The following is a 14,142-nucleotide window of genomic DNA, read 5'->3' on the forward strand; positions in this document are numbered from 1 at the left end:
TCCACCTCCTCACCTCCAAAAAGCAGCCGCCTCCGATCTGATCGGGGGGGAGCGCAGACCCGACACGTTACCGGGCGCAGCCCTACTGCGGCCATTTTATCGCCTGGGGGCCGGGGGACGCCGGCGGCCCCGCTCCGCCTGGGGACGGGCGAGCCGGGGTTCCGGGGAGGCCCCGCCGCGCCGTTCGTGGACGAGAGGGGCGGCAGCGCAGCGCGCACCGCTTCCTCGTCGTCCCCCTCGGCTCGGAGGCGCCTCCGGCGGAGCCCCGGCCAGGCCCGGCTCCCTCGCCGGGCGCCATCGGCGGTTGCAGGGCCGGGCCCGGCCGGCATCGGCGCGGGGGGCTGCGGCGGGCGGGCAGGGTGAGGGAGGAGCGGGCGCGCCGCCGCCGCTTTCTCCTGCGCGGGGCCGGAAGGCAGCGCGGCCCGGGTCGCCGTGCGCGCCGTGCGGGAGGAGGGCCGGGCCTCGGCATCGCCGCCGCTGCGGGTCGGGCAGCCTTCCGCAGTGGGGGTGGGTGAGCGGCGGAGCGCGCAGGCCGGGGGAAGGGCCAGGCCCCGCCGCCTCGCATGGCGATGGAGTGAGGCAGCGCGGCTCGAGGAAGATGGCCGGTGGCGGCGGTGGCGGCGGCTGCAGAGACAGCTTGTTTCTGGAAGGTGCGTGCACGGCCGGCGAGGGAGAGCGGCCCGCGGGCCGCCTTTCCCTTCTGGCGACTGGCGAGGGGCACGGTACGGACTGGGGGAGGCGAGCGAGCGAGCGTGTGTGTGTGTGTGTGTGCATCGGGGGGGAGGAACGGGTCCCCTTGGGGGACGACGACAATGAGAGGTGCCGCGGTGGCGTGGGGGAAGGGTGGGTGCCGTAAAGGGTGGCTTCGTTCGGTAAAAAGAGCACTGCTCCGGGGGAGGGCTCAGCGAGGGGGGGATTTGATTTCTGGTTCTTTCTTTCTTTCTGTAATTTTCGGAGGCGGTGGGAGCGCTGCCGGGGCCGGGCAGGCGGCGGGAGCGGCCGCGGGAGGGCGGGGGCTGCCGGCCCGGCAAGGTTAGCGCGAGGTGAGGGCAGCGCTGCCGGGCCGGCATTGCTCTGCCGTGTGCTGCTGCCGGGCACGGCCTGCGCTGCTCCCCTTCCCCCCTCAGTACGGCGAGGCCGGGCTGCTTCTGAAGTGCTAGCGTAAAGGCCCACGTGGGGCTGAGCTTCATCTGGGGAGGGGGTCACTTTATTCTTAGGTTTGTTTTACGAGCCCGTCGAAGAATCAGTCTGTCAGCTGCAAATGAAAGGAACCTTTAGCGGTTGTAAAGCCTCCAGTTAGCTTATTCTATCTTATTTTATTTTATTTTTAATTTGCAGGGTTTTTTTTTCTCCGTAAAGCTCTTAATTGTAACGCAAAAGTCCATTGAAATTCAAATATGTTTAACTGTTGAACTTAACAGCTTTTAACCCATGCAAAAAATAAGTTCTTGCAGTTCTGCATGATTATAGCTGGTTGACACAGGCCAACAGCTGCTCAGTTTTTACCACGATTAATAGGTAAAAAATGTATTGATGAAATAGACTGCTTCTCATGTGCGTATTTCAAGTCAGATCTAAGTTTAGCAGTTGAGGTTTTGTGTATCTGTACTGATAGGCGTTGTCTTTTGCAGCTTTTATCTTCCTGAGGAATGGTGAATTTTCTTCTTTTATTGCTAGAGTTTCTGGATTGGAATTTCTGCATAAACAAAATAGTATTTGGAATTGGTCTTAAGTTCTGATGTTCAGAAACTCCTGGTTAGTAACTACTGTCCCGTTATCTTCCTTCTGCCTTGTAAAGAATTTGGTGGTGAAACACAGATGCTCCATTTCAGGCACTGCATTTTTCTCATGAACTCTCTCCACGGAATACAGTGAGGATTGCGTGCTACTAGAAGTGTCACGAAGATGTTCAGTCGCTGTCTCCTCTGGCACCTTGCGTGCATGTTGGTTGGGCAGTGACTCACAGAGGATACACTTCATACATAGTATCCATGTTTCTTATTTTTGAGGTCTCATTTCAGTAGCAGTTTACCAGCATGACACCGGGTAGCATCCTCCTTGGAAGTTTCAGTATTGCGTGACCGATGGACAGAGTAATCAATCAGTTTTGTGTTTCCCTGTTATTTGGGGACATGTTAATTTTAGCACTAATGACACGATTGGGTGCAAACTCTTGAGAGTGTGCAGTGTATTTGCATGTGTGTGTTAGGAATCTTGTCTGAAGAAAATCTAATGTGGACGACGGTGACAAAAATCAAGTCCAGACAGGATAATCATAGTGCAGCAGATCTAGCAAGAGCAGGGTAAATTTGTGCTCATTTGAAGCAAAGAAAAAAGGTTTTAGGATGTTGGGAGGCTCTTAGACTGGAGGGTTGACTTCACAGGGAAAAATAAAGGTATGTAAGATATGTGTGCGTAGATTTTCTAGCAGTCTTCAATCTGGAAACGTATGGCAGCATGTTAGATTAACCTGATGATGTAAAACAACCATTATTCAAAGACTGATTTTTAGACAAGCATGAGAGTGCTGGATTTGTGAAACAGCATGGACAAGAGCAGGGATAAATGTGTATTGAGTAGGGGCATGACAACTTCTACTGCAAGGTTGTTGTTATTGTATGAGCCTAGAATTCAAACTGTACTTAGTGTGAGTCTATATATTTCACAGACTCCAGTGAAGTCTGCAAAAGCAGCAAGCAGCAGTTGTTTATGTGGAGTTTTTCGGAAGGTTGGGACAGGGAGAGCTGAGAATTCTCTGTCCATCCCTGCCACTGATGTGCAAAACAAATGAGTTAGGTGCCAAATGCAGTTGTGTCACTAATTGAACTCAGTCTAATAGAAATACACATCTGTGTGTGTGTATGTGTCTACAGGGAAAATTCTGATGCAATCAAACTTACTTTGACTATCAATCTGACGTAAAATAAACATTCAGGTAAAAGAAATTATTAATTGCAAGAGTGATATTCAGAATTTTGGTTTGGATAATGAATGTCCAGTAAGATATTGCTTTTTTTCTTTCATATGTATTGTAATAAGATATTAGTATGAAGAAAATATGATTCTCATTCTGTTGTCAAAGCGTTCCCTTTTAATATTTTTATTATTTCACTGTCCAATAAAAACAAAGGAGTCTTCCTTGGAAGGGTGCTCCTTGACTGATTTATCTACTGTCTTTCTGGTAATGCTGTTCTTCAGTAGTGTGATTCATACAAATATTCATTTTGGCGAGTGTTTCCATATTTTTCTGCTATATGTTATATAGACTGTCTTATGGAAGATGTGAGAAAGGTCCCTAAAATGATAAGGTCTGTCTCTTTAAATCTGTATCGATTATCCTTCTGCAGCAGTGCTTATAGTTATTAGTATTGATAAGATATAGTATATATTGGTATACGTGACCTACGTTTACTTTCCTTGAAATGTTGAGACTTTTAAAATTCAGTAAAACTGAGAGTACACATTTTTTGTTATTTAAGCTAGCTTGGAATTAGAATTACTAAAATATTTTCCTTGTTTTCTGAATTTACTTTCCTCCAGTAAGTTTTAATCACAGGAGGAAAGTGCAGAAATTTATGTTAACAAAGTGGGGCCCTTTCATGGGAATTCTTTCCCAATTTGGAGGACTAGAAATTTGGTGAACAGAGATTTACATCTGTGGGAATTCATGTACTTTCACTTGATGGTCAGACGTGAAATGCGAAACAAGGATTGATAAATCTGTACATGCAGGATGGGGGAATGTTCAGTGCTTGTTGTAAGAGTACAGAGTACTGTTGATCATATCCAGCATGGAAGAATTTTGGGAGCTGCGCTTTATTCTGCCACTTCGGATGTTATTGAGCTGTTACCTATTGCAGAAACGTAGATAAACTTTTAAACTGGAGAAATGATGACCTCTAAGTATTCCTAAACACACGTATCGCAGAATTGTAGGGGTTGGAAGGGACCTCCAGAGATCATCTAGTCCAAACCCCAGAAGAAAAGAGAATGCTTTTATTCCTTTCTGTTTTCTTTTTCAGTTTCCCAGTAGTTACAATAGTGGTACCAAGAGCTAGTTATGAAGTTTCTCTTTGAGGACTTCTTTTCTAAGGAACGTGGCCAGTCTCTTGCCTTCAGAGCTGCCGAGAGACTTTGGTGCAGTCATGACAGGAATTTACTCAATTTTCGTTTCATTTTCTTGGCTACAGGTTTCCTAATGGCAATAAAGAAAACTGTTTGGATTACCCATTAGCAGCAGCAGTGGAAGCTTCAGTTGTCTGAAAGGTTTTTGATTCAGCTCAGGTGTAAAGAATCATCTTCAGAAAATCAGAGATTGAAGACTTGTGTATTTTATTAAAGGAAGCAGCACAGAAACAAAGCCTGTGGTTTATTACCATATAGGCAGAGACCTGCCATTGGAAGTGGCATTCAGCCTTTCCTGCTTTTTTATTATTTTTGTGTGAAATATCTGATGAGAATAATACGAGGGCAGAGTAGATTTTATATTTACATAGAATACTTGAAAGTTTCCTACCTACTATGACTCTTCTCTTATTTATTTTCTCTTAATAGTGAAATTGCTGTCTTAATTGCCTCCAGTGCTGTCTCTGACACTTTCTTAAGAGTTAGTGGATATAGATATTAACTTGGAACTGAAGGAATATCATTCATTTTCTTCTGTGTCATTTTCAGAATCTGAACTACTTTATGCTGTTGGACTCCTCTCTGGTCTTCATCAGCCCCATCAATATCCAGATACATTCTGTTCTTTTCTTCTTGAGAATGGTTTTCTATCTGGAGGCAAGGAATTCATGATGCTGTGTCTGTCTTCTCAGACTGCTGTTTCACTGTTCCTTGCAGTGCTTTTAAGAATAGGAAACCTTATTACTTAAGTAATACTATTTGCCAGTAATGAGTGGGGTGATCTTCAACCCAATAGTTGAGAATTCTCTCTGGGTAAAATAAAATTCTAACTGTCTCCACACTGTCTTGTTTTAGGATGTATCAATCTAACATGAGTGATAACTGGCATAAAATGGTAATAAAAAGACAACTGCTTCTTAAAGCATGTAGAAAGATAGTAAAAAATCCTTTCATTTGTCTATTAATACTCTATAAACATGCTGTAAGGCACTTGGTAGTACATTCTAAAATAATATCCTGTGCCTAGGTCTGCTTCCACATCATGCATGTCCTTCCTTTAGAGATGGGATTTTAGATGTCCAGACTTGTCCTCAGCTTTCTGACTTAGAAGGCACCTCTGTGCAGTTTTCTCTTTTGTTTTTTTGTTGGTTGGTTGGTGTTTGTTGTTTCTTTTTTTGGTGATGGGAACATCTGTCATTTGGTTTAAGGGTACTGCCTTGTGCAGGAGACTTCGCCTGCTTCTCTGTTGGGTTTATTTTAGCACTTGGGTTTGATAGGAAAGCACTAGTCTTCCCTCAGAGAAAGTATAGAAATTCTGTTGTCCTTCTCTGAAGGAAGAAAAAAGTGGTAATATTCCTGAAAGAGATCCTTGCACTCATTTTTTGTGTAAGTATAACTGTAAAAATAATAGTAATGATACAATAATATCATCAGTGCATGACTTGATGGGTAGGTTGGTGTGAAAGAGAGTGGCTGGGTATTGGAACAGGCTGCCCAGGGAAGTGTGCTTTTTCAAGAAAAGAGTAGATGTGGCACTGAGGGACGTGGGTTAGTGGGCAAGGTGGTGATGGAGTGATGGTTGGGCTGCGTGATCTTAGTGGTTTCTCCAACCTTAATGATGCTTTGAAGGATAAATCAACATTTTGCATATACTTTGCTTGCACAAATACGTTTATAATAAGCCTATTTGGATATTTTAATGTTTTGCTAGCTGTTTTTGTGCACGGACAAAAAACATAGTGGATTATTATTGTAGTGATTACAACAACTATGTTGTTGTTGTTGTTTTTAGTGTTGTTTCTAAAAGATTATGCATAGATTTCAATACAGTATCAGACTTCTCCTTTTCCATAGAACTTCAGTTGGTCTATAATTGAGATAACTGATGGATAGATGTCCAAGCACTTTGTGGTGTAGCAGATCCTATTAAGTGAAACTAATCACCAAATTCCACTTGTCGCTTTTAAATATTGCTTTATAAGAATAAGTGAGGGTTTCTTTTTTTCGTTTTGTCATCTTTCATCATTTTGTCTCCTTCCTTTTCACTAAAATCTTTTGAAACCTTTTGTTTGCTGAGGAGTAGAGTTAAATAGCTAGAAACTATGTGAAATTTTCCTAAATATGGGAACTCAGAAATTTGTATCATTGAAGAAAAAGTTTTCAGTGCTTTGTCAGCATGGCTCATTTTGCTACTAAGTGGTGTTGGACACTGGCTTAAAAGTCAGTGTTGGGGCAGCTAGAGGACTGTGCGCAGAGCAGGGTATGTGTGTATGTGCAGGCACTGCAGAAAGGAATGAAAGAATGTGTGCAATAGCTCAAGAAGGCTCCAGGGGAACCTCATAGCGGCCTTCCAGTACCTGAAGGCATTCAAGGCCAGGCTGGATGGGGCCTTGAGCAATCTGGTCTAGAGGGAGGAGTCCCTGCCTATAGCAGAGAGCTGGACCTAGATGATCTTAAAAGGTCCCTTCCAACCCAAACCATTTTATGGTTCTAGAATGGAAGCTTTTCTTTTGAGAACTATGAACTTTATTACTAGAACTTAGTTTAATAATGTGCACAAAAATTTGTGAGATGTCTTTTGAGTGCTTTAAATAGAATGTAGAAGTGCTGTACACTTATTTAATTTTCTTGTGCGGTGTTGTCTCCCTGAACAGGACTGAAGATTATGCCAAATGGTTTTCAGTCTCTTGAGTTAGACCATAGTATAAATCAGAATACGGAACAGCTAATGGTTATTTGGATATTGCAACTCACAGGAATGATGAAGAGCAAATAACTTGAGAAATTGTTTTTTACTTTTATTTATGGTATAATATCTGCTACATGTTAAATAATGCTTTTGGCAATGCTGTTCCTTGAATAACTTTTCCACGTATTACTTATAAAAAGAATTATGTCCTAATGATATATGGGGATAGTTGGTTATTAAAATGATGGTTGTAAAAGCATCAGTACTGGTATCTCATAGTTAATGTAAACTAGCAATCTGCAGCTCACCGATATCAAATGTGTAAATAATTCTTTCAGAATAAACTATCCAGAGAACAGTGAGGTGATTGCAGTGTGATGCTGTTGTCTCATACAGAGTGATGATAAACTGTGTGTGTGGATTTCCTAAAGCAGTGAACCATGACGTTGCTGCTTTTATCTTATCATGCTGCAACTCCATTTTGTAAAGCTACGTGCCAACTATTTATTGTTTCTCTTTGCAAGGCTTAGCATCATTAACTGGTTTAGTCACAGGGACTAACAGAATGTTTTAAACTGCTTAAAGAACATAGTGAGGCTGTGCTGCTCTGAACACTTCCTGCCACAGGTGGGGGAGGTTGACTGCTGTCCTTGGCCAGATTCCAGCCTGGTACTGTGTCTCAAACTATCCACTGCCCCTGGGTCTCACCACTGTGTTGCCAGAGAAGTGGAATTTACTACTGGGTACTGTCTTCCAGACTGTGCTTTGCCAAACCTCTGAACTTGTTTGTGGAAGGGGAACATAAGAGGTAGGACAGCGGGTGGGTTTGGGGAGGGCAGGCACCCTCTGGGTGTGAGAGTTGTAGAATGTTTCTCCTTTGGTCTCTGGTGAGCTGTAAATTCAATTTAAGACGCAATATGTAAGGTCAGCTTCAGAATGAATTCCCTTGTGCAACATCAGCTTTACTCTGACCAGGAAAACTCAATTATTTAAAATAACAGGTTAAGTTCTGTGCAGAACTAGTTTACGGTGAAGGCTGAAGTCTGGAAGGAATAAGTTATCAGGATCAGGAGGCTGTGGTTATTCTTCCCACTCTGGTCAGCTTGCTCTTTAAAAAGTTTTTATTGAATGGGCAAGTGCTGCGTGGGGCAAGGACGCTTTTCTCAATGCTTGTCCCTGTAACTCCTATAAAAGAATCATTTGGTGTGAAAAGCACTGAGTTTAGGGTATCTTTCACTGATTAAATCTTGAATGATTATAAATAAAAATCAATAATCGTTCAGAAGCTGTGCAAGGCCTTCCTGTTTTGTTTGCTTCCAAACCACTGGTGCTGGAGCAAACTCTCCTTGGTGTGTGTGTGTGTATATACACATATTTAATAAAACTTGCCACAAGGATTTTTGGGAATGATAAATACCAGTAGTGTTTGGCTGGTATGGTAAAACATCATGCTATGTGACATTATTAATATTATTGAATCCTAGAAATTTATGTCTGTAAGAAACAGCTGCAAAAATATTTATTTTTGTGAGTTTGTCTAGTGCCACAAAGTCATTTCTTTTACACAAAAATCCATCCTACTGCTGTATTTTTATTAAGTTGTAGGATATAGTGTTGTGTTTGTTTGGCATATCCCTCTTTTATGGCTCGTGTAACAAAATATTAATATGTCACTGATGATAGAGTTTAATATGACAGTCTAACAGAAAGATTATTCAAGAACCCATTACGTGGAATTCAAACTATGCAGGGGATGGTAGATTTGCAATTGCCTCTGTAAATTCTTAGGCTCACATCTTCTAGAAACAGTGCTGTCCATTGTAATTTTATTTCTGTCAGGACCCACTGCTCGAAACACAGTTTTAAGATTCTTTTTACAATTAAGAATAAGCTTTTGAAAATGGACTTCTGAGCTACTCTGGTCCAGGTTATTATGACCACTTTTACCTTATGTGGGCTGATAAACTTTTAAATGAGATTACTGGATACTGTTATAAGGCAAATATGTAATCAGTGAATTTTTATCCAGTGGTGTTTTACTGTAATAACGTATTTGCAGTGCTCTGTCATTGTAAATCCCCCCATTTGCAACTGTTAATCTGTGTTCTTTCAAATGAAACAGTTTAAAAAAGTTAGAATTTCTTTTCATGGTAATATAATAGAGAAATTTTACAAGCATATTACTGTTTTCTTCAAATTTTATTTGAACTTTGTGGGATGGGATTCAGTAAAGATAGTGGAGATAATGGAGTGTAATGTCTTCTCTTAGCTTGTAGCTGGTGGAGCCTACCAAACAATTCAGTTGACCAGCCAGCTGCTGAGCTCGTCTCTGGTTCCCTTGTCTGACAGTTCTGATGATCTCTTATTGCAAAGGGAGTTGATCTAGTTTGTGAGGTTGTTGTTTATTCTTGGGTTGCATCTGTCTGATTCCTTTTTTTAATTTTATTTTTAATTTTTATAGCGGACAACTTTCTGCTTGATTTTTACCTCTGTGTATGTCTGCAGGGTTATTCTGTAACTCCTAGCAGTTCCCATGTGTGAGGCCGTACTGTATAGCCTGCAAGTTTATGGACTAGAAGTCTATGTTAGGACCAGGCCTGCCTAGCTGCTGGTTGCTGCTCAGAGTGACAGTCGTGTTGCCCCTCCCAGTGACGGTGTTTTGGAGCTTTCCTTGTGTTAACACTGCCATTTCTTGTGCTTCGCCACAAATTGAGCTAAATGTCCAGAAAACTAATTTTAGATGGATAGAAAAGTGCTGGTGGAGCTAGTCTGCATTACTTTTCAGCTGTATCAGCAATCCAGTCCAGCTCACTGCCCTCACAAATACAGGGGAAAAAAAAAGATGATCTTTGGCCTGTACAGAAATGCAAATTGTTCTCACAGCTTAGAGTTTAAAGGACTCTTTCATCCCCCTTTCATGCTTTCCTTGCTCAGTATTTTTTGAGATGCACCCTTTTCGTTTGACTAAGTTACCGAGGTTTTCTTTGTTGTTGACTGTTCTTTCTGTGCTTTTGTTGTTGTTATTATTCGGGTGAATTTTGAAGAATTGACAGCATCAAAGAAGTGTCTAGTTTTGTTTTTTTATTTCTCCTTTAATTACATCATAGAGTTTTTTTCATTATTTTTTTCTCATGGAAATATTCTGGACACATTTTTTGTTTTGTTTGTTTGGTTAACATAGGGCATAATTTTCCAGATACTCTGGAAAAGCAATCTACTGTAAGGTTTCTTACTTCATTTGGCTTATCCTGTAAAACTCTTCCAGTGTTAACATCTGGAGATCATGTATGATTGGTATCGCATACTGATTTGCCACAGAAATTGCAGTCTGAAATTCTTATTTATCATCCTCTTTGAAGGGCTTTATTACACTTCAACAATTTTTTAGAATAAGTTGACAGTTCAGAAATCATCCTTAGACTACCTTAACCTTTTAGTCTCTGAGTTTTCCTATATCCTATAGGAGATATTTGCTATCTTTCATACAAAAACAGTCTTTCTGAATTTTTAGCACATCTTCAATCTAGCAACAGAGCTCTGTACTTCTGGAGATGAAAATATTGCTTGTTTTTCTCTCTCTTTTTTTTTCTTCTTTTTTAACCTTACCTATTGTTGGATCCTGCTTTTGATGTTTTTGAACTTACTTGAAAAGACTGTGTAGGTGGCAGACTTACAGAGAGAAAGGAGGGAAAGTGACTGAGGTATGTAATTGTGGGAGTGTTTGTGACAATGGTGCTCTTGCTTTAGCTGAAAGCTTGTACCTATGACCGGTCACTGTTTTTTAGTTTTGTCTTGGAATCAATTAAATTGGAAACCCCTTGACTGCTGGTTGGCATCGTGTAGATGGAACCTCCTGCCCAGCCCAAGCCCAGTGAAAGCAGATTGCTCAGGGCCTTGTTCATAGGTTCATAGGTTCATAAGGTTGGAAAGGACCTACAGGATCATCTAGTCCAACCATCCTCCTATCACTATCCCTACCCAACTACTAAATCAAATCCCTTAGCACCTCATCTAAATGCTTCTTGAACAGCGCTAGGAATAGTGCCTCAACCAACTCCCTAGGCAGGCCATTCCAGTGCCTGACCACTCTTTCAGAAAAGAAATGTTTCCTCAGGTCTAATCTAAATCTTCCCCGGCGCAACTTGTGGCCATTCCCTCTCGTCCTGTCATTATTTATCAGGGAGAAGAGGCCCACCCCCTCCTCACCACAACCCCCCTTCAGGAAGTGGTAGAGTGCAATAAGGTCTCCTCTGAGCCTCCTCTTCTCCAGACTAAACAATCCCAGCTCCCTCAGCCGCTCCTCATAAGACTTGTGCTCCAGACCCCTCACCAGTTTTGTTGCCCTTCTCTGAACACGCCCCAGGGCCTCAATGTCCTTCTTGTAGTGAGGGGCCCAAAACTGAACACAGTACTCGAGGTGCGGCCGTACCAGAGCTGAGTACAGGGGGAAGATCACCTCCCTGCTCCTGCTGGCTACACTATTTCTAATACAGGCCAGGATGCTGTTGGCCTTCTTGGCCACCTGGGCACACCGCCGGCTCATGTTAAGCCGAGCATCAACCAACACCCCCAGGTCTTTTTCCTCTCTACATTCTTCAAGCCATTCTGCCCCAAGCCTATAGCATTGCATGGGGTTATTGTGGCCAAAGTGCAGGACCCGGCACTTGGTCTTATTGAACCTCATCCCATTGAGCTCAGCCCAGCTGTTCAGCCTATCCAAATCCCTCTGAAGGGCCTCCCTACCCTCATGCAGTTTGACACATCCTCCCAGCTTGGCGTCATCTGCAAACTTACTGAGGGTACACTCAATTCCCTCATCTAGGTCATCAATAAAGATATTAAACAAGATGGGCCCCAAAACTGACCCTTGGGGGACACCACTCGTTACAGGACGCCAGCTGGACTTAACTCCATTAACCACTACCCTCTGGGCACAGCCCTCCAGCCAGTTCTCTACCCAGAGAAGAGTGAAGAGTTGTTCCATCTTCATGAGTTGTCAGGCTCACCTGGTTCATTGCCTGGCCAATCTTATGGTAATAAAGAAATAAAAATAGATCAATTCTTTTATTGGGTTTGGATTTGTTTTTTCCAGCTTATATCTGATGCTTCACATCCCTCTGCTGTGCATCTTTGAAGAGTGTGTCTTCATGTTTTCTGTTCTTTCCAATTAGGAAATGGAAAATAGCAAAAGGGTCTTATCTTCCTATCTTCCTTCCCTGCCTATTTCTTTTTTTTCTTTTTTTTTTTTTTTGCTCTTTCAGCCTCGTGTGTGATATGATAGGTCCCCCTGGCCATCTTGACAGCATTCTTCTAGACTTGCTGCAGTGTCTTTGATGCACTGGAGAGTGCAAAACTGACTGAAATACTCTAGATACAGTTTTGCAAAGGTCATATGGAGAGGAAGAGTCACTTCCCCTGCGCTTATGGTAGCTTTCGCAGTTGTGTCAAGTGGTTGACCTTCCTTGCTGTGGGGTGGTACTACTAACCCATGTTCAACTTGTCAGTCAAACTTCCCCCAACTCCCCCCCCAAATCCTCTGGAAGAACAGCTCCTAGCCAGTTGCCTCCAGCCTGCAATGCTGCATGGGCTTTTTCCATCCCTGATGCTGGACTTACTTCTGGCATACCAGATATATTTGCTTTCATGGATAAGTTGGTAATAAGATGTTAAGTTTTGTGTAAGCCCGTTTATCCAGCCTGCCAGGTCTCTCTGAATAGCAGCCTTTGCTTCTAGTGTATAAGCTGCTTCCCCCAATTTAGTATAGTCTGCGAACTTGCAAAATATATTTGGTCTTATCTAGAGTATTAGCACAGAAGCAAAATGGTATTGGTTCTGGTACTGATGACTGAGGCTGCTGTCATCTGATTTATACTGCTGGTCATTATCTTCCTTCTGCTTTGTTTCCATTTGGTCCAACTAGTTTTTCATTCACCATATAATTTGCTTATTATGCATCTCTCCAATCTGGATATAGAGTCCTCATGGGAGATCATGTAAAAAGCCTTGCTGAAGTCAAGGTATGCAGTATCCATTGCTCTTCCTTAACCAAAGAACCAGTCATCTTGCTGGGGAACACATACAGTGCAGTCAGGTAGTTAGGCATAGTTGGTCCTTAGTGAATCCGTGTTCACCTTCTCCTCGAGGAGTTGTTTTCCTGCAGAATATGATCCATAACATTCTCCAGAGTAGAGGTGAGAAAGACTAGCCTGTAGTTCCCCAGGTCATTGCTGTTGCTTAGCTTGAAGAAAGGTATGATGTTTTTCCAGTTATGGGAAACCTCTCTCAGTTGCCATGACCTTTCAGGGTTAACAGGAGCTGGCTTAGCAGTGATATTGGCAGGCTTCCTCAACAGTGTCAGACACCTCTTGTCCTGTGGTCTTCAGTATGTATAGTTGACTTAATTGTGTGTTTATCATCTTTTCCTTGACAGTAGATTCTGCTAGTAGCATTGGGGAGCTTGAATTTTGGAGGATAGAACTTAGCAGAGAAATCTGGAGGAGATAATTAATAAATAAATGAATAAGTGAAAGGCTTGAGTTCATCAGTTTTTTCAGTGACCCTTGTAACTAGGCCCCTTGTCTCCTTTCTCAGTGAGCCGGTGTCTGTGGTTCCATGCAGACTTTTTTGGTTCATCAGTACCTAAAGGAGTCTCTGGTTCTGGATGCTTCTTTAAGCATATAAGATAAGGCTTGTGTTATTCAGACCAGTGTAACTGTTGAAAAAGTATGCAGATTTCATGTTCTTCTGCAAGAAGTCCTTAGTCCTGAAGGAAACATTTGTTTGGTTTAGGTTTATGTTTTGTGTGTTTCTTGGACACACAGAAATAGATGTGATCTCAACGGATTGAAGTGCCTCTTTGTGCTGTAGTAATAACATTCCAGTTTCTATTGACATTCAAGAAGTGGTGGGAAGAGTTTCAGGCAATCTGTTGATATATAGGAAGGAGTTACCTTATGAGAAAAGTTAAAGGTATTTTCATGTGACTCTTAGTGCGTGTGGCATCACATGTAGAACAGTAAAAAATAAAGAGCTGTGTTGGTCTGGTAAGCCATAATATCAATTCATATGGAATCATTGGTCTTAAACCACAGAGCACAAGACTTGAAGACAAATCTTCCAAGGTGCCATCTTATGTTGCACTTTGCTAAATATTCCTCACTTCAGTGTTTTAGATGGGGAGGTTTTTAATTATTATTATTTTTTTAATAGTGAATAACTCATAGTTAACTCTTAGTTAATATAGTTAACTCTTTCATGTGAACGTTTTTCCCACTGAAATTCAGAAATGACACTATTGAATGATGGAAATTCCTGCTAAAGGAGTGTGC

The 14,142-nt window shown here is 42.3% G+C and overlaps 1 protein-coding gene across 4 annotated transcripts in view; it reads left to right on the forward strand.

Annotated features, from left to right (window-relative positions):
- The first annotated feature begins 509 nt into the window (after positions 1 to 509).
- SENP6 (SUMO specific peptidase 6) overlaps positions 510 to 14,142 on the forward strand; it is a 64,431-nt gene continuing 50,798 nt past the window's right edge. For all 4 annotated transcript variants that reach the window (XM_065730918.1, XM_065730919.1, XM_065730920.1 and 1 more), the window contains exon 1: positions 510 to 650. In XM_065730918.1, coding sequence (XP_065586990.1) covers positions 599 to 650 — 52 coding nt within the window. In that variant the 5' untranslated portion in view covers positions 510 to 598. The remainder of the gene's footprint in view (positions 651 to 14,142) is intronic.

This window comes from Cyrtonyx montezumae, unplaced genomic scaffold (genome assembly GCF_038088225.1).
Source record: "Cyrtonyx montezumae isolate F1298 unplaced genomic scaffold, pur_monq_1.0 scaffold_13, whole genome shotgun sequence".
NCBI lineage: Eukaryota > Metazoa > Chordata > Aves > Galliformes > Odontophoridae > Cyrtonyx > Cyrtonyx montezumae.